Source organism: Anolis sagrei, chromosome 6 (assembly GCF_037176765.1).
Source record: "Anolis sagrei isolate rAnoSag1 chromosome 6, rAnoSag1.mat, whole genome shotgun sequence".
Taxonomy (NCBI): Eukaryota; Metazoa; Chordata; class Lepidosauria; order Squamata; family Dactyloidae; genus Anolis; species Anolis sagrei.
In genome coordinates, this window is record NC_090026.1 from 66,730,085 (window position 1) to 66,750,650 (window position 20,566).

General features: G+C 43.5%; 1 protein-coding gene across 6 annotated transcripts in view; it reads right to left on the reverse strand.

Annotated features, from left to right (window-relative positions):
* Positions 1-10,982, reverse strand: part of HECW1 (HECT, C2 and WW domain containing E3 ubiquitin protein ligase 1) — a 246,207-nt gene extending 235,225 nt beyond the window's left edge. For 5 of the 6 annotated variants that reach the window (XM_060781570.2, XM_060781573.2, XM_060781572.2 and 2 more), the window contains exon 1: positions 10,672-10,982. In XM_060781570.2, the coding sequence (XP_060637553.2) occupies positions 10,672-10,701 (30 nt within the window). In that variant the 5' untranslated portion in view covers positions 10,702-10,982. The remainder of the gene's footprint in view (positions 1-10,671) is intronic. The other variant, XM_060781574.2, reaches the window with a different exon arrangement.
* Between the last annotated feature and the right edge of the window lie 9,584 nt (positions 10,983-20,566).

Genomic DNA, 20,566 nt, shown 5'->3' on the forward strand with positions numbered 1-20,566 from the left:
GAACATGATCCATATCGAATCTATTGGCACTCCACTTTGAGAGTCAAAAAGACAGGAGTAGCTTGTTAATACCATTTCAATGTGATGGTGAATTTGGTCTGGGATACCCAAGGTGCTGAACCTATTATGAGGGATAGAGTTCAGCACCCTGGATAGTTCCTTTACAGTTCCACATCACTGGAGGAGGCAGGATAGACTGTAATTTCCTTCCAGAGTGTCTTAGTAACCCTCCTGTAAATGTGTTTGCTGAAAAAGAATGTGTAGTAATATTATGTGTAGTAACATTATTTATCAGTCATGTCCAGGGCCTAAATACCCTGAAAGCACAAATTCTGTTTGATCTTGGAAGCTAAGCAAGATCATTCTTAGTTAGTACTTGATGGGAGAGCAGCAGGTGCATTACGCTGTATTTCAGAAGAAAGAACTGGAAAACTACCTTTGAAAATTCCTTGTCTAAGAAAGCCCTATCACATTCATGGGGACTCTATAAGTAGATAACTTGAAGACACATACATATTGCCCATTGTGTTCAAGGTGATGATGAAGCAAATATAACATTATCCATTGCAACATTTCCTGCCAGCAGATTATTTGACTTTGTGGCTGATTGGCAAAAATCAGAATCCTCTCTTACAAACAAATACTTTTGTCCAAGTGCATGATGTCCTAACCACAGAAAGGTTGCAAAACTCTATGACTCATAAAACCATTACTTAGCCTCTTGGACATTATTTATTCCATAAGAGGTATATGTGCAAGAAGGATGAGAGGAAAGAAACTGACCTGTGTTTAATTCAAACTGCATCACAGGTAGAGAATTCAGGATGGTGGAAACTACAGTGTCCCCCTCAAACAACCTGAGGGCCTTCCTTGACGCTAATGAGACTCGACAGGGAAATGTGCTTGGGGTATGTGATGTCCATTCTTGATCACAGAATTATGTATATTAAATTCATTTTCTGTTTGCTTAGGCACAGAGTCTAACTATATGGCCCACAATTGAATGGAATACACTCAGCTCTCTGTATCCATGGAATCCATATCCACGGATTCAACCAACGGTTTGAAAATAACACCTTAAAAAAATCAAAAAGGGAAACCTTGATTTTGCTATTTCATATAAAGGACGAGAATTTCAGCATGTACACAATGTAAACAAATTTCAGAATCTATCAAGAACACAATGTACATGAAATTTCAGTACGTTCTCCAGCACCAATGGCAGACAGCAATATTTCTATTCCAAATTTCCCTGAACGCCATAAATGATAAAAGAGATTTGACTGCAAAATGCTAATTTCAGTTACTTATTAATCCTGCAGCCATCAAAAACATGTATTGATAAGGGCAAAGACAAAGCAAGAACTTTTCCATTATTGATGACCTTTATCTGGATAGGGTTCATCCAAGATCTAAACCAGTGGTTCTCAACCTGTGGGTCCCCTGGTATTTCGGCCTACAACTCCCAGAAACCCCAACCAGTTCACCAGCTGTTGGGATTTCTGGGAGTTGAAGGACAAAACATCCGGGGACCCAAAGGCTGAGAACACTGAACTAAACAAATAATCCAAAACCCTTATGTAACAGATTTACAGATTCAGATACAGGTAGTACCCCTGGTTCCAAAATTTCTTTCTCAAAATATTGGACTTTGGTCCACGAGGAGACACTTTTTTTTTAAAAAAAGACTTTAAAAAAGAAACCTGAGTACTATCTGTTAGGTTTTACAGACTTGGAGTTACAGCTTAGTGAAAACGACGACAAATTATTTACTTTTATTACAACGGTGGCAAGAATTTTTTTTTTTTTGTGAAATTCTGGAAACAGGAACAAACTCCAGCCCTTGATGACTGGTTGGATAAGGTGAGAGAAATAAAGGACATGGATGAATTAACTTTTTTATTAAAGAAGAATACCGGGAAGACAAAAAAAAAAAAAAAGGACGGATTGGGCTCTCTTTCAAGACTACAATAAAAATAGAAGAGAGAAAGAGTGATTGGAGATTTAAATAAGAATTGAAAACTAAATGTGAGGAAATGTGAGGAAAAACCATGAAGATGAAATGGAAGTCTAATCCTTCCCTTATTATTATTATTATTATTATTTTCTTTTTTCTTCTTTATTCCTACTTTTCTATCTTCTTTTAAATATCCCCCCACTTTTGTATAAAAATTATACCAAAAAAAGAATGACTATTTATTATTATTATTACTATTATTATTACTATTATTGATACCTACTGTTATTTTAAAGATTTATGTATTTATTTATTTAAAATGTGATTTCAGCACAGAACCTGCAGAAATTTATAATAGCATAAGTAATGGTAAATGTTCAGAAGCCAGCCATTCTTCAGCCTTTTACTCATATAAAATCCCTGAACATAATCCACGCTAAAGTGCCATTTGCTGTCCAGATATTAATTGAAAGCAGGCTTTTTTTGTTCCACAGACTTCTTTGTCAGTCAGGTGAAAACCATGGACGCTTCTCAGAATGTAATGGCAGATACTTTTATGGCACTCAATATCCATATGTCTTTAAATCAAAGTTAAGGTTTATTCAAAATGAGGTTTTACATATTTCTTACAATTTCAACACCTGATAACCTAACACAGTGCAACATCTGTTTGAGAGATAATTTTGGAAAAATATTTTAAAATTTGAGTTTTTTCACGACATCATAAAAACACCACCACCATCCATACCATCCTTTTTGCAGGCAGTAATCCACTGCGGTCAGAAGCTCACAAAATGCAAAAATGCTAAGTTTTACAGTGAGCTAGGAAATATTATTGTCAAAATAACTAGAACTGCTAATTAATTAAAGGAATTTTAGTTTATGTATCATCTGTTTTTAAATAACTAACCAATCAATCTATTAACAAATCTAAATAAGTGTATTGCCAAAACCTCAGCATATTCACAAGTCTTGTATCTAAATTCAAACTCCATTATCCTGACTAAACAGAACAAACTGCAGCCACATCAAATGACGTGGGGGGGGGGGGGCATAATTGACCTGTTGACCTGTGAGCCTTGAGTTTGACATCTGTGCTCTAGAAACATACCAGCAACTTGGTATAGCAACCAACAGGTAAAATAGTGTGCACGGATAGGACTGTAGATAACTATTCATAAGGTACTCCATGTTCTTTCACTTCCCGTTTCTTCCTCTGACCATTGTGCAAAGAGCTAATTCCTAATACACTGAAATAAATGGAATTAGGTGTGACTAACAAGTTCCATTCATCTCAGTGTGTCTGCTCTAGCTTGTACTTAGTCCATGAAAATTAGAGAGATGGGAATGATCTGTTGACTGCTGGAACAACAAAAACACTTCATTGTGTATAGTGATAGCCCTTCCTTTAGAACTGTTCTAAGGAGAACTGAATATTTGGTTGGTTTCATACACAACACAGGGAAATTGTCACAGATTTTCCTTATTCTAGTATTAGCTTTCCATCCCTCCCTGAAAATGCTTCTCCTGCCATGCCAGTGGAATAGCTCAGGACAGTTGAAGGTGGTCGCTCTCATGTCAGGTTAGTGGTAAATTTGCTCTGAGTTTTTGCCAGAACGTTGGGGGAACTCTGCAAGGTGCTAGACCTTTTTCAAGTATATGATCAATTTTGCCTTACATGGTTATGATATAGCTCATGCCCAAATTCCATGGGCCCCCGGTGGTGCAGTGGGTTAAAGCATTGAGGTGCTGAGCTTGTTGACCGAAAGGTCTCAGGTTCGATTCCGGGGAGCAGCGTGAGCTTCCACTGTCAGTCCTAGCTTCTGCCAACCTAGCAGTTCGAAAACACGCAAATGTGAGTAGATCAATAGGTACCGCTCCAGCAGGAAGGTAACGACGCTCCATGCAGTCACATGACTTTGGAGGTGTCTATGGACAATGCTGGCTCTTCGGCTTTGAAATGGAGATGAGCACCACACCCCAGAGTCAGACATGACTGGACTTAATGTCAGGGGACAACCTTTACCTTTATCTTATGGACTCTATAGCCCATGCTAAAAGTCACACCCACTGAAATGAAATTCACCAACTGCCACAACACCAGGAACAGAGTTTTTCTCAGGCTTAACCTGCTATTAGGATATGACATTGCCTTGAAGAAAACTATAAAACACAGGAGGGGGAACAAAGAGATAAATGGATAAAGATGTATGAAAGTGGCATGAGACATGCACAAACAAAGAACAAATAGGTAATGTCAGACTAAAAAGACGCCTGTTACAATAAATCAAGAATGCTTAGAAATCCTTGTATTTGTGTCAGAGAGATCTTCTTTATATTGGAGCCAGGGTGGGGGTGGGGGAGAACTATTATATGGGATAACAGCTTTGTTTTGAATCATTTATTTTAAAAGAATGCACTTTGTTTCCTAAAAGACCATGGCCTGAAGGGGACTCCCTAGCTCATAGGTAACATGCCCAAATCCCAGGCATATTTCCTTTGAAATAATTTCAGTGAGTCTAGTTATGAGTTGATATGACTCCAGCTTCAGGATAGTTTAGAACACAAGAAGATAATTAAAATCCTGGGGACCCAATTTACTCCCCCAAAAGCTTCAACATGGCATCCAGCACAGAGCCTCATCTAAAAAGCCACTCACAATCAATTTTGTCCAAAATAAGTGAAAGATACACAAATTGCTCTTCACCATACTTTGGCAGCCATTTCTCACAGTGTAGAAGATTTAAGGTTAAGTTTACATCAGGTTTAGAAATAAACAAGTAGTGTTTTAAGGATTTGAGATAGAAGCATAGGAGAATGTGTGTGGTATTTTACATGAAATATAGAATTATTTTGCTTTATTATATAGTGGGACTTTTGGTTTGGTTCCAGAATCTCCCGTGATACCAAAATCCATGGGTGCTAAAGTCTCCATGCAGGCCCGTAGCCAGGATTTTGTTTTGGGGGGAGCTGAGTTTGATGCGGGGGGGGGGGGGCTGAGTCTGAGTGAAAGAGGGTCCACCCTAGCAAACCTTTTGTATAGTTACCCCAATACCCCCATGCATATCTCATATATTCAGCATGGTGATCAGATCATGATATGAATAACAACAGTTTAAATAATGTACCAGTAAGGGCTTCTCGCGGACCACCATCAGAATTTCGGGGAGGGGGGGGCTAAGCCCCCCAAGGCCCCCCCCCCTCCCCAGCTCCATGCCTGTCTCCATGGGTGCACAGTAATATGGTATCTCTTATATAAAATGGAAAAATCAAGGTTTGCCTTATGGAATTTTCAAAATATTTTCAAAATGTGGATGTTTAAATCTATGTATTAACATCCTGTTACATTCTGTTTTTATATACTCTTGGTCTCCGGTAATGCTATTTCAGTTTGGATAAGGAGTCTGTGGCTACAGAATTGAATCAGGAGGGTTTGTGTCCACTGGGGATAGAAGGTGTATACATTCTTATAAGAACCTTAATGACATTTAGCTGGTGCACACTGTTGGTACCACATTAAAGGGACAAGAGGAAGTCTATAAAGTGAGGATCACATAAAACTCCTCTCTCTTGGTGACTACTGAATTAAAGGACATTAAACCCACCAAATGACTACAATGGTGGGCTTACATGAGGGGGCCACCACATGGGTGACAAGAGATCTGCAAAGACAACACCGCCACCCTCATTTTGGTGGAATCCTAAAAGCTGCTTGTTGCATTCTGAAAAGCGTACCTCCCCTCTTGCCCAAATCCATCTTCTTGTCCTTCATTGTTCTTCCAGTCTATACTTTCATACATTGCAAAGCAGAAGTGAGCAGCTCTGCCACATAGCGATACTGCAATTGTCCCTGAGATCTAAGAACACCTTCAGACATTCTCAGACTTTTGGCAATAACAACTGAGTTGCAGCATGGATGTGGCCACCAGTTGGTTGGATGGAAACCTTTGCCCTGGCCCTAGCTCACTGCAACCTTTCTATCACCTCTCCATTGTGGGCCTGTTGCCAGTGTTGATGAGCCAATGTGGTGGAGCGCTTGACCATGGGGATCAAGGATCAGGGTATCACTGTCTTTTGCATTTCTCGCTCAAGTCTGAGTCATTGCTGGACTTTGGAGTCATGACAAGACACCCCGGAGAATACACTGTGTAGATTGCACAAGAAGGCTGGTTATGGAAAGGTTGGCAAGCTGTCCTTCATTACTAATTTTGTCGCCAAAGATCGAATGTTAAGTTCCCCGGGAACCCAAGAGCTTCCTGGAAAACAGTTTGAAAAACTGAAGATCTAAAACTGTTATCGCCTTCATTTCATTTCGACCTCTGGTTTTTTGCCTTGAAATAACTATACTTAGTAATAATAATAATAATAATAATAATAATAATTTTAACCCATCCTCTTTCCCCGAAGGAAGTCAGGGAGGCTTCCAAAATAGTTGATTCCAAAATCTTCATCAGCTATTTGAAATCCCAAAGGAATTTTCAGTGTTAAAAAGAAAACTGCATATGTTATCTAGTAGTCAATTGCAATATTAACATGTCATATATGTTTAATCTGTAACAGTGCTTGTGAGAAGTAATTGTAACCATAAGCACTCAGTACAGAAGAAAACGCTACCTTTAGCAATGCATGTGAATATTTCTAAATAGAGAATAAAGTGGTACATATATATTAAATCTAAATAAGTCCTGGTTTTTATTGTAAACTTTGTGATTGCCAGCAATCTGCATAAAATAGCTTTTTAATGGGACTGGCATTTCAAATCAACTATTCATCTTAGAGACATAAAAAGTGGCTGAATGTTCTCTTTGGAAAGGCAAACAGCACGTTTTCAAACTAGATTTTTCTAACATCTTTTCAATAAGCTGGCAGGATTTAAACAAATGCACACCACTTACTGAGTATAATTCTACTCAACAAAGGCACAAAAAATAGCATCACGTTATTTTAAAATAATTATGTGTTTATTTTAGACAATCTAGCAAAGACAAGTAAAAGGTGCAGCCAAGACCCATACAGTACTGTACTCCATTTCTTTACAAACACAGAGAGAGAGTATGTGTGTGAGAGAGCAGAAAAATGATAATCCCTTCTTAGTGGAAAATCCAAATTTTCAAATGAATCCCCCAGCTAAAATGAATTACTGTAATAACCAGAATCCTCCCATGTTCAGCTGCTCAACAAAGGCACAGCTGACCACCTGCTATGTTACATCTTCCAGGCAGCAGTTTTTCTATTTCTCAAATGCTATTCACTTCATTCCAGCCCGAATGAATCTGATGGCAGATTATTATAAACATGGACAAATAGCTAGGGGAGCCATGGAAAGGGTTCTCCTTCCGGACAGTGTCTCTACACTTCTTTCTACTGAGCACAGCCCACAGAGGAGCCTCTGCAGTTCTTTAAAAAGGAAGAAGGTAAACAGACAGAACCAGGCCAAATACATCATGGCTTCAACTGAGGAAACACAACTGTCCATTGGAAACCCCACGACCTCCCGATGTGTTCAATTGTGCTATGCAGCGAGGAAACACTTTAAAAAAAGCTGCACTGTCCACAGACGCAACACAGATCTTATGCTTCAAACTGCATGTGAAAACAACCAGGCAAAGTGTGGAATCCAAATCAATACATTGTTCATTGATTCAAAACATGAAAGGGGGAGGGGAGATAAGCAAACAACTCCTGATGAAGAATGCATCACACTGGTAGGAGATTCAGCATAAATACTGTCCTTCTTCTACTGGACGACACCATCTATTGTAAGATGCGCACTAATTTCAGCATCACCAAGAGAAACAAAAAGCTTTATTAAGAGCACCCATGATTCAAGGGGCCCTTCTACACTGCCATAGAAAATCCAGATTATCTTATCTGAACTGGACTATCTGGCAGTGTAGACTCATATAATACTGTTCAAAGTGACAATCTGGATTATGGGACATCTACTTCGACAATCTACTTCGACAATCTGGATTATGGAACAATTTAGAAGAGGGCTGAAGCCCCTTCTGCACAGCTAAATAAAATCCCGCGTTTTCTGCTTTGAACTGGTATATATGGCAGTGTGGACTCAGATAACCGAGTTTAAAGCAGATATTGTGGGATTTTCTGTCTTGATATTCTAGATTATATGGCTGTGTGGAAGCGACCTGAGAGAGATGTTTATATGGGGGGAGGGGGAGGAGTGTATCTTAGAACTGAAGACGTAGGCCCTTCCACACTGCCATATAACCCAGAATATCAAGGCAGAAAATCTTACACTATTCGCTTTGAACCGGGTTATCTGTGGGCCCTTCCAGACAAGCTCTATAACCCAGGATCTGATCCCAGGTTTTCTGTTTATCTCAGATTATCTGGCAGTACAGACTCATATAATCCAATTTAAAGCAGAAAACCTAGGATCAGATCCTGAGATAGAGGGCCAGTTTGGAGGGACCCTGAGTCCACACTGCCATATATTCCAGTTCAAAGCAGATGATGTGGGGTTTTATTCAACTGAGTGGAAGGGGCCACAGTTGTATAAAATCCTCATTGAACTGGGTTATTTGACAGTGTGGACTCAGGGCACTTCCACACAGACATATAACCCACAATATCAAGGTATAGGGGTCAGACAGTGCCCCCTATCTTCAGGATCTTCTGCCTTACCACTATGAATCATCCAGACGTCCAAACGATTGAAAACAAGTACAGATTTATTCTCCTAACTGCAGTTTGAGGGCGAGCAGACATACACAGAGCAGAAAATCCCACAACTGAACTGAAATATATGGCAGTGTGGACTCAGATAACTCAGTTCAAAGCGGATATTGGAGACTATCTGTCTTGATATTCTGGGGACCCTTCCACACAGCCCTATATCCCAGAATATCGAGGCAGAACATCTCACAATATCTGCTTTGAGCTGGAATATATGGCAGTGTGGACTCAGATAACTCAGTTCAAAGCAGATATTGTGGGATTTTCTGCCTTGATATTCTGGGATACAGGGCTGTGTGGAAGGGCGCATAGATAATCCAGTTCAAAGCTGATACTGGCGACTATCAACCTAGATATTCTGGGGGCCCTTCCGCACAGCCCTATATCCCAGAATATCAAGGCAGAAAAACCCACAATATCTGCTTTGAACTGGGATATGGACACTCAGATAATGTGGGATTTCATGACTGGGAAATTCTGGGATATACGACTGTGCGGAAGGGCCCTCAGATAACCCAGTCCAAAGCAGATATTGTGGGATTTTTCCCCCTTGATATCCTGGGATATAGGGCTGTGTGGAAGGGCCCTGAGTGTGGACTTTGATAACCCAGTTCAAAGCAGATATTGTGGGATTTTCTTCCTTGATATTCTCGGATATAGGGCTGAGTGGAAGGGTCCTGAGTGTGGAGTCAGATAACCCAGTTCAAAGCAGATATTGTGGGATTTTCTGCCTTGATATCCTGGGATATAGAGCTGTGTGGAAGGGTCCTGAGTGTGGAGTCAGATAACCTAGTTCAAAGCAGATATTGTGGGATCTTCTGCCTTGATGTCCTGGGATATAGAGCTGTGTGGAAGGATCCTGAGTATGGAGTCAGATAACCTAGTTCAAAGCAGATATTGTGGGATCTTCTGCCTTGATATCCTGGGATATAGAGCTGTGTGGAAGGATCCTGAGTGTGGAGTCATATAACCCAGTTCAAAGCAGATATTGTGGGATTTTCTTCCATGATATTCTGGGATATAGGGCTGTGTGGAAGGGTCCCGAGTGTGGAGTCAGATAACCCAGTTCAAAGTAGATATTGTGGGATATTCTGCCTTGATATCCTGGGATATAGGGCTGTGTAGAAGGGCGCTGAGTGTGGAGTCAGATAACCCAGTCCAAAGCAGATATTGTGGGATTTTCTGCCTTGATATCCTGGGATATAGGGCTGAGTGGGGAAGGGTCCTGTGTGTGGAGCCAAAGCAGATATTGTGGGATTTTCTGCCTTGATATCCCGGGATATAGGGCTGTGTGGAAGGGTCCCGAGTGTGGAGTCAAAGCAGATATTGTGGGATTTTCTTCCTTGATATCCCGGGATATAGGGCTGTGTGGAAGGGTCCCGAGTGTCGAGTCAAAGCAGATATTGTGGGATTTTCTGCCTTGATATCCTGGGATATAGGGCTGTGTGGAAGGGTCCTGCGTGTGGAGTCAGATAACCCAGTTCAAAGCAGATATTGTGGGATCTCCTGTCTTGAGATCCTGGGATAGAGGGCTGAGTAGAAGGCAACAACATCCAGCACGGGATTGCAGCAATGCTGGCAAATTGGTATGAAGGGCAAGCAAAGCATTGCACATTACACTTCCTTTCTGTCTTGTTTTGGTTGCTGCTCTTCGGAGGCGCCAAAACGGAGGAGAAAACACGCACATCGCTCTCCCCCCCCCCCCCCCCCCCCGTTTCCTTCTTTCCTTCCGTCAACAGAAGGCTTTCCCTGCAGAAGAGGCAGATGGGGAGCAAAGGCACAGCGGCACCTTTCTCTCTCTCCCTCCTCCGCCCCCCCCCCCCCTTCGCCTCGCGCCGCCGCATCCTTCCCGCCCTGTGCCAATGGGGCTGAGGGGAGAGAAAGGTGCGCGCGCGCTGCTGTCACTGAGGAGAAGAAGGGAACGGGCCTCTTTGTGTGCTCCGTGACTCCTCAGGAAGGAGGCCGAGGAGGGCGAGTGCCGCAGAGCCGGGGGCCGAGGAGGAGGGAGGCCTTACCTGGAGAAAGCCGGGCTGGGTCCAGAGCATGCTCTTCGTCCGGGGCAGCGGCTTCAGAGGCGACCCCACGTGCGGCTCATGGCCCAGTCGCTGCAGTCGGGGCCTTCCTTCCTTCCTTCCTTTGCCTCAGGCCTCCTCTTCTTCCCTCAGCAGCCCCTCCGAGCCGAGCCAGGCCAGGCCAGGCGCCCACTCTCCTCTCCTCCCCTCCCCTCCCCTCAGGCGCAGCAGAGACTGAGAAGCCGCGGCGTGCGTAGATGGATGGGCTGAGGCTGACGCGGCGAGCACGAGCGCTGCCTCCGCGGAGCCCGGCCTTGGCTCCGCCTCCTTTTGGGTACCAGGCGGCAGGAACCAATCCCCGCGCGCGCCGGGTGGGAAGGGGCGGGGCCTCCCCACCTCCCTCCCCCCGCTCGCCTTAAATGACAAGAGCCGACCCGCTTCTCGCCTCAGAGCGCACCCTCTTGCCCTCTCTCTTCCTGTGACACCCTCCTAGTCGCCCATGCTGTGCTCGCTGCCACAGCATGGTCCAGGCCCATTCCACACAGCTAAATAAAATCCCACATTTCCTGCTTCGAAGTGGAATATATGGCAGTGTGGATTCAGGGTCCTTCCACACAACCAGGCATGTAGCGGGGGGGGGGGGCTTGAGGGGCTTCAGCCCCCCCCCCCCGAAATTCTCATGGTGGTTCCCGAAAAGGCCTTACTGTTGCATTATTTAAACTGTTATGTTTATTCATATCATGATCTGATCACCATACTCAATATATCCCATATGCATGGGGGTATTGGGGTAACACACACCCAAATACCTGGGAGTCACTTTGGACCGTGCTCTGACCTACAAGAAGCACTGCCTGAACATCAAGCAAAAAGTGGGTGCTAGAAACAACATCATACGAAAGCTGACTGGCACAACCTGGGGATCACAACCAGACACAGTGAAGACATCTGCCCTTGTGCTATGCTACTCTGCTGCTGAGTATGCATGCCCAGTGTGGAACACATCTCACCATACTAAAACAGTGGATGTGGCTCTTAATGAGACATGCCGCAATATCACGGGGTGTCTGCGCCCCACACCACTGGAGAAATTACACTGCTTAGCCGGTATTGCACTACCTGACATCCGCCGGGAAGTAGCAGCCAATAGTGAAAGGACCAAGGCAGAGACATCTCCAGCTCATCCCCTGTTTGGGTATCAGCCAGCACGTCAACGACTTAAATCTAGAAAGAGTTTTCTAAGATCTACAGAGACACTCGCTGGAACACCTCAGCAAGCGAGAGTCCAAAAGTGGCAGGCTCAAACCCAGCACCTCAACCAATGGCTGATACCAAATGAGAGACTCCCTCCTGGGCACACAGAAGACTGGGCGACTTGGAAGGCATTGAACAGACTGCGCTCTGGCACCACGAGATGCAGAGCCAACCTTCAGAAATGGGGCTACAAAGTAGAATCCTCGACATGCGAGTGTGGAGAAGAACAAACCACTGACCACCAGCTGCAATGCAACCTGAGCCCTGCCACATGCACAATGGAGGACCTTCTTGCAGCAACACCGGAAGCACTCCAAGTGGCCAGATACTGGTCAAAGGACATTTAACCAGCTACCAAACTCACAAGTTGTGTATTTTTCTGTTTGTTTGCTTTGTTCTGTTAGACTGGTTGTTCTGACACGACAAATAAAATAAAGGCAGGAAATCTCACTTTATCAGAGTGGACTCAGATAACCCAGTTGAAAGCAAAATATTGTGAGATTTTCTGCCTTGATATCCTGGTTTATAGGGCTGTGTGGAAGGACCCATACAGTACCATTTGGGCAACAACATCCAGTCTGGGTGACTAAAATGATCAAGGGTCTGGAGAACAAGCCCTATGAGGAGCGGCTTTAGTCTGAGCAGAGGCGGCCCTAGGAAATTTTCAACGGTAAGCAAACAGTATTTTGGCACCCTCCCCCCAACCAATCCTTGATATATATTTTCTGATTGTCGTGGGAGTTCTGTGTGCCATATTGGGTTCAATTCCATCATTGGTGGAGTTCAGAATGCTCTTTGATTCTAGGTGAACTATACATCTCAGTAACTACACTTGCCGCACTTGCTCCCTTGCCTGGCCCGCTTTGGCGTGCCTGAAGACCCCGGCGTGTGCACCAAAAGTCACCTCTTCTCCTGACTTTCTCCTCAGCCATTGGGACCAAGAGAAAGAGAGAGAGAGAGAGAGAGAGAGGTGGAGATGCCCACCCTTCCTGAAGGTAGGCGCAAAAACAAAGGAGGGAGCAGAGGTGGGAGATACCTCCAGCTGGAGGGGCTCTCTCTCTCTCTCTCTCTCTCGGTCCCAATGGCTGAAGAGAAAGTCAGGAGAAGAGGCGACTTTTGGTACACATGCTGGGGTCTTGAGACATGCCTCCGGACCTGAAGCCCACCCGTGGATTGGGGAGAGGAGAGGAGGCGGGTGGAGCGCTGGGGGATTGGGAAAGGGAGCCGGTCATGGGTAAGGGATCGAACGCGGAGAACGATTGAGCGCCGGCTCTGCTTGCGCACCCGGTGGCCGGGTGGAGTAGGAATGAGAGGGGCTAGGCGAAGCTCAAGGGCCCGGCCCCTTTGGGAACAGGATCGCCCGGCAGCGAGGCAAGAAAGCCAAGGCTCCCCCTGGACTGCTAGGGCTGTTGTGAGCTGAGGGGCGCTCCTCAAATGGCGGTCGAGGGGCATTTACAGAGGCATCTCTGCACCCCTGGCAAAAAAAAAGTGTTCTGCGACCACTTACTTCGCGTAATGGACAAGCCGCCCTTGAGTTTAGGTGACTAAAATGATCTGGAGAACAAGCCCTATGAGGAGTGGCTTAAGGAGCTGGGCATGTTTAGCCTGAAGAAGAGAAGGCTGAGAGGAGACATGATAGCCATGTATAAATATGTGAGAGGAAGCCACAGGGAGGAGGGAGCAGTCTTGTTTTCTGCTTACCTGGAGACCAGGATGCGGAACAATGGCTTCAAACTACAAGAAAAGAGATTCCATCTGAACATGAGGAAGAACTTCCTGACTGTGAGAGCCATTCAGCAGTGGAACTCTCTGCCCCGGAGTGTGGTGGAGGCTCCTTCTTTGGAAGCTTTTAAACAGAGGCTGGATGGCTATCTGTCAGGGGTGCTTTGAATGCAATATTCCTGCTTCTTGGCAGGGGGTTGGACTGGATGGCCCATAGGGTCTCTTCCAACTCTATGAATATATGAGTCTATGATTTTCTGCTTTCAAGTGGAATATATGGCAGTGTGGACTCAGGGCCCTTCAACACAGCCATTCGTTCAGTCGCTTCCGACTCTTTGTGACCTCACGGCATTGTGGACTCAGAAATTCCATTTCAAAGCAGATATTGGGCCTTTCCACACAGCCATATAACCCAGAATATCAAGGCAGATAATCCACAATAATCTGCTTTGAACTGGAATTTCTGAGTCCACATTGCCATATGATCCAGTTCAATTTGGATTATATACACCGGTGTGGAAGGGGCCATTGTGGATTGTTGTTGTTGTTTATTCGTTCAGTCGCTTCCAACTCTTTGTGACCTCATGGACCAGCCCATGCCAGAGCTCCCTTTCGGCCATCGCCACCTGTAGCTCCTTCAAGGTCAATCCAGTCACTTCAAGGATATCATCCATCCATCTTGCCCTTGGTTGGCCCCTCTTTCTTTTTCCTTCTATTTCCCCCAGCATCATTGTCTGTGGGAATGGTGTCTAGACTGCAGTCCAGACACCAAAAGTAGTGGGTTTATCCCACATCTTCCAAGAAGGCATGGAATAGATGCACTATCAAATTCACCACAACCCAGGGTTTTCCTGGTTTGTGGCTAATTAATTTGGGATTGTCCAGAATGTTGTCTGGACAGCCCCCTTTTTATTACAGTAGTTTCTGCAGTAAAGCTACGGTCTAGATGGGCCCTGGGTTATCTGAGTCCACACTCAGATAATGTGGGATTTTCTGTCTTGATATTCTGGGATATAGGGCTGTGTGGAAGGCCTCCAGTCCAAAGCAAATATTCTGGTTAATAGGCTGTGTGGAAGGGCCCTCATATCTTCCACTTTAAAGCAGTTAATCTGGGATAAAGGGTAGTAGGTGAGTGATGCTGAGCTTCCCTTTTACTGCTCAGACAAAGGCCTCTCTGCAGCTCCATACTAAACTAAAACAATAAAATAGTAAAAATGCGCACACAAAACAAAAGTAATAAAACACGCACATATTAAAAACACTTTTTTTTTCTTTCTTCACGCCGTTACCCAGTGGCTTTCCATGGAAGATAGGATTCAAATCCGTAATAAAACCATGAAAGCAGAGCTTTCCAAGCACATCATGCTGGAGACATACTTTTTAGACATGCATCATTTTGCAACACAGTCTTTCAGCTTTACTGGCAAACTAGAGGTTAAATCATAGAATCATAGAATCAAAGAGTTGGAAGAGACCTCATGGGCCATCCAGTCCAACCCTCTGCCAAGAAACAGGAATATTGCATTCAAAGCACCCCTGACAGATGGCCATCCAGCCTCTGTTTAAAAGCTTCCAAAGAAGGAGCCTCCACCACGCTCCGGGGCAGAGAGTTCCACTGCTGAACAGCTCTCACAGTCAGGAAGTCCTTCCTCATGTTCAGATGGAATCTCCTTTCTTGTAGTTTGAAGCCATTGTTTCGCGTCCTAGTCTCCAGGGAAGCAGTAAACAAGCTTGCTCCCTCCTCCCTGTGGCTTCCTCTCACATATTTATACATGGCTATCATATCTCCTCTCAGCCTTCTCTTCTTCAGGCTAAACATGCCCAGTTCTTTAAGCCGCTTCTCATAGGGCTTGTTCTCCAGACCCTTGATCATTTTAGTCGCCCTCCTCTGGACACATTCCAGCTTGTCAATATCTCTCTTGAATTGTGGTGCCCAGAATTGGACACGATATTCCAGGTGTGGTCTAACCAAAGCGGCATAGAGGGGTAGCATGACTTCCCTAGATCTAGACACTATGCTCCTATTGATGCAGGCCAAAATCCCATTGGCTTTTTTTGCCGCCACATCACATTGTTAGCTCATGTTTAAGTTGTCCACAAGGACTCCAAGATCTTTTTCACACGTACTGCTCTCCAGCCAGGCATCGTCCCCCATTCTGTATCTTTGCATTTCGTTTTTCCTGCCAGAGTGGAGTATCTTGCATTTGTCACTGTTGAACTTCATTTTGTTAGTTTTGGCCCATCTCTCTAATCTGTCAAGATCGTTTTGAATTCTGCTCCTGTCCTCTGGAGTATTGGCTATCCCTCCCAATTTGGTGTCGTCTGCAAACTTGATGATCATGCCTTCTAGCCCTTCATCTAAGTCATTAATAAAGATGTTGATTAATGGAGATACAGTCATCTTCAGTCCCGTCGGGTAGAAAGGTGGGGTATAAATAAATTAAATATAATAATAGTAATAGTAATAATAATGACCCATGCATAAACTGTGATAGCAAAATGTATGGGGACATGATGTTGCACATGAAAACATTTCATTTATATTTTCAAAAACATCATTTGCAAGATAATAACATATGTTTCCAATATTTTTATTATTTGTGAGTGACAGTATTTAAATATATATGCAAGAATATTTTTTTAAAAAGTAAAAAAACCCTACTAACCATTGTTATGAGATCTGTGAGCTTGATGGAATGAATATAGTTTTTAAAATATTTATTTACTTCATTTCTACTCCACTTTTCTCACCTGAAGGGACTCAAGGCGGCTTGAGTCCCTTTGGTGGAATATTAGAGAAAGACACTCATTTTCAAGTTTCTGTGTTTCAGTGGTATTGCTTATTTTACTCATCCATAGACACAGAAGTTTCTTGTTACATTTGCATGACACACCTATGCACTGCAGCCGACTCACCGATATGTCACGATATACAGTTTGGAAAGCTCTGTACTAAACCTTGCTGGCTATCTTGTAAATAGGTTAAAGGATGAAAATTTACTATTTTGACTTTTTAAAAATCTTCAAAACAAAAATCCTTTCTTTGCTGGTTCTCTCTTTTGTGCAATTCTCTTACATATGGTATTTTACTAAGTATCTTTCTATATTAGCGATGATAACTATTAACTTGTTTTTAACAACTATATTTAACATCTCTATATTTAGAGAACAAATATGCTAGATACCTATAATTGTCACTGGAAATAAGATTCAATCCATAATCCATAGTCTGGACTGTATGAAGAGAAACAATACAAAAGGCCAATATCTGTGTAATGATTTGCAAACCACCAACAGTTTTAAAAGTTGCAGATCTAAAATCAATAAAAATGTCTTCTCCATTGCTAAAAAATATTCTGGCACTAGGCAAGGTCAATATGAAAGATGGTCTATGAATGAGGTACCATGACTGGAAAGCACCCCTTCTCTAATATCCACTTTACCTTATTCAACAGGCACATCCAGAGATGTCCTCAGAAGGGCTATTTGTTCAGGTTAAAGACACCAAGCCATTTATGGATCTATTCAATTTTTCCTGTTCCTTTTCCTTTAAATGGCTTTAGGAGTCTCACAGATTAAAAAGCAATAAATACAGTATAACATATAGCCCACCACAACAATTTGCAAAGATAATCAAGTGGACTGAGATCACTATTTAGAAATTATCTGGTTAATTCCATCCCATTCCTGGAGGCAGAGGTGCACCAGTATGAGTTTGTACTAGACTTGAATATGTTTTCCACACTATATAGTACTATGGCATTAGATCACATCATTACGCAAATGTCTTGCATTCTACAAGATTCTAGGACATGTCCTTTGGGAAGGCATTAGTGCTCTCTGACAGACAGAAAAGGAGGAGGGAAAAGAAGAAGAGAAGAAGGAAGCAGAAGGAGGGGAAAGAAGAAGAAGAGAAGAGGGGGAGTTAGAGGAGGAAGAAGAAGGAAGAGGAGGAGGAGAAAGAAAAGTTCATCATGTTGTTATCAAGCTATTTATCCCCTTTCCAAATTAATCGAGACCTGTGGAAGACTGTACATTAATTTATATGATTTTTTCTTTTCCTTTTTTATGCTTTACTGCAGCTTTGTGGAGAATCATAGAATCACAGAATCAAAGAGTTGGAAGAGACCTCATGGGCCATCCAGTCCAACCCCCTGCCAAGAAGCAGGAATATTGCATTCAAATCACCCCTGACAGATGGCCATCCAACCTCTGTTTAAAAGCTTCCAAAGAAGGAGCCTCCACCACACTCTGGGGCAGAGAGTTCCACTGCTGAACGGCTCTCACAGTCAGGAAGTTCTTCCTCGTGTTCAGATGGAATCTCCTTTCTTGCAGTTTGAAGCCATTGTTTTGTGTCCTAGTCTCCAGGGAAGCAGAAAACAAGCTTGCTTCCTCCTGCCTGTGACTTCCTTGCTTCCTCTCACATATTTATACATGGCTATCATATCTCCTCTCAGCCTTCTCTTCTTCAGGCTAAACATGCCCAGCTCCTTAAGCCACTCCTCGTGGGGCTTGTTCTCATGGGCCAGGACAGATCTTTTTAGTCGCCCTCCTCTGGACACATTCCAGCTTGTCAATATCTCTCTTGAATTGTGGTGCCCAGAATTGGACACAATATTCCAGGTGTGGTCTAACCAAAGCAGAATAGAGGGGCAGCATTACTTCCCTTGTTCTAGACACTATGCTCCTATTGATGCAGGCCAAAATTCCATTGGCTTTTTTTGCCACCACGTCATATTGTTGGCTCATGTTTAACTTGTTGTCCACGAGGACTCCAAGATCTTTTTCACACGTACTGCTCTCGAGCCAGGCATTGTCCCCCATTCTGTATCTTTGCATTTCGTTTTTCCTGCCAAAGTGGAGTATCTTGCATTTGTCACTGTTGAACTTCATTTTGTTAGTTTTGGCCCATCTCTCTAATCTGTCAAGAAGTCAGAAGCTCCAGAACAACCCAGCAGCAACTGTACCCCATGCTTTATCAGGTTAAATCCTTAAATATATGTATTCAATAATATTTTGTGTATGCTGTATTAATTGGAGTTGTATTAAGTCAGATCAAATGTATTTTGAAAGCACTCTTTTACCTAGCCCTCTCTGTTAACATAACCCCCCTGAGATTGCTGAACCATTAAGAAATATCCCTCCAGCGCTCTCCCAAGCTTAAAGATGGAATACTTTTGTGTGTTGGTGAAAGACAGATAATCTCTTTATTGCCAAGGCTGTGTTTTGCACTATTTACCTGTCCAGATGTGTTCAGCAGCTTACGATTTTCACAGAAGACAAGGCTAGGAAGAAAAGAGTGAATCAGCATTTTGAATGGGTAATTCAGCCTCTGGATAGCTGGTATAATAATATTTTCTTTCTGTGCTTATCACCACTGTCTCATTTGGAACTGGATATTAAGTCAATTAAGGACACATTTGCACATTCACGTTGTCAAATTCTCAGATTTGTGGAATTTCACGGGACGTCCCTGCAACAGACTGGGCCTTTAAACCCACCAATGATCAGCTGTTTTTCTTCTGCCAGGGAGAACCCGTCCACTTGCCTGTGACATAGAGGAAATCTCCAGCCAATCATGGTGCGGATCCTAGCCAGTCTCAGCCAGTCAGGAGGTGATGCAGGAAGTCTGAATAGTTGGCAAAGTGTATTTGTTTGTTGTTCATTCGTTCAGTCGTCTCCAACTCTTCGTGACCTCATGGACCAGCCCACGTCAGAGCTCCCTGTCGGCCATCACCACCCCCAGCTCCTTCAAGGTCAGTCCAGTCACTTCAAGGATGCCATCCATCCATCTTGCCCTTGGTCGGCCCCTCTTCCTTTTACCTTCCACTTTCCCCAGCATAATTGTCTTCTCTAGGCTTTGCTGTCTCCTCATGATGTGGCCAAAGTACTTCAACTTTGTCTCTAGTATCCTTCCCTCCAGTGAGCAGTTGGGCTTTATTTCCTGAAGGATGGACTGGTTGGATCTTCTCGCAGTCCAAGGCACTCTCAGAACTTTCCTCCAGCACCACAGTTCAAAAGCATCTATCTTCCTTCGCTCAGACTTCCCTAAGGTCTAGCTCTCACAAAGTGTATTTAATATCATGTATTTATGTTGATGTACATTTTAGAGTGCAGACTCTGTACTTGCACCCCCTTTGGCCAAATTGTAGTAAACCTCGGTCTTTTGCCTTCACACTCAGTGTGCTTCATACGCTGTCCTGTCCTATCTGCTTTAGTGGAAGCTCACTGGACATGGATATAGCCCCCGGTGACGCAATGGTTTAAACCCCTGTGCCGGCAGGACTGAAGACCAACAAGTCACAGGTTCGAATCTGGGGATAGGCAGATGAGCTCCCTCTAGCAGCTCCAGCTCCTCAGGCGGGGACATGAGAGAAGCCTCCCACAAGGATGATAAAACATCAAATCATCCGGGTGTCCCCTGGGCAACATCCTTGCAGACGGCCAATTCTCTCACACCAGAAGTGACTTGCAGTTTCTCAAGTCTCTCCTGACACGACAAAACAAAAAACAAAAACAAAAAACAAAACTGGATGTGGACTCACTATCCGCAGTTTCTGCTGAAAATCACAACTATGTCCCTATAAACTTTTCATTCCTAACTAACAATGTACATACATGAAATGAAACAACCAGGACAGATAAGCCATTTTTTTCTCACTTCAAATTTTATTGCAATGTTAATTGCAGACAGTACTGCTGCAAACCAACATTGAATGCCTGTGCTTCTCCAGCCCTCCTTCACAATTCTCCCAATGCTTAAAATATCCAGCTGAACAGAGGACAAGGAGGAAATGTGCAGTAGGCTGCTGGGTAGCCTTTGTAAAAAAATTATTGATAGATAATACATAATAAAGTGGTTTTAAAAATATTATCACGTCCATAAACATTTACTGGAGTGACATCCCACTGCTTAAATTGC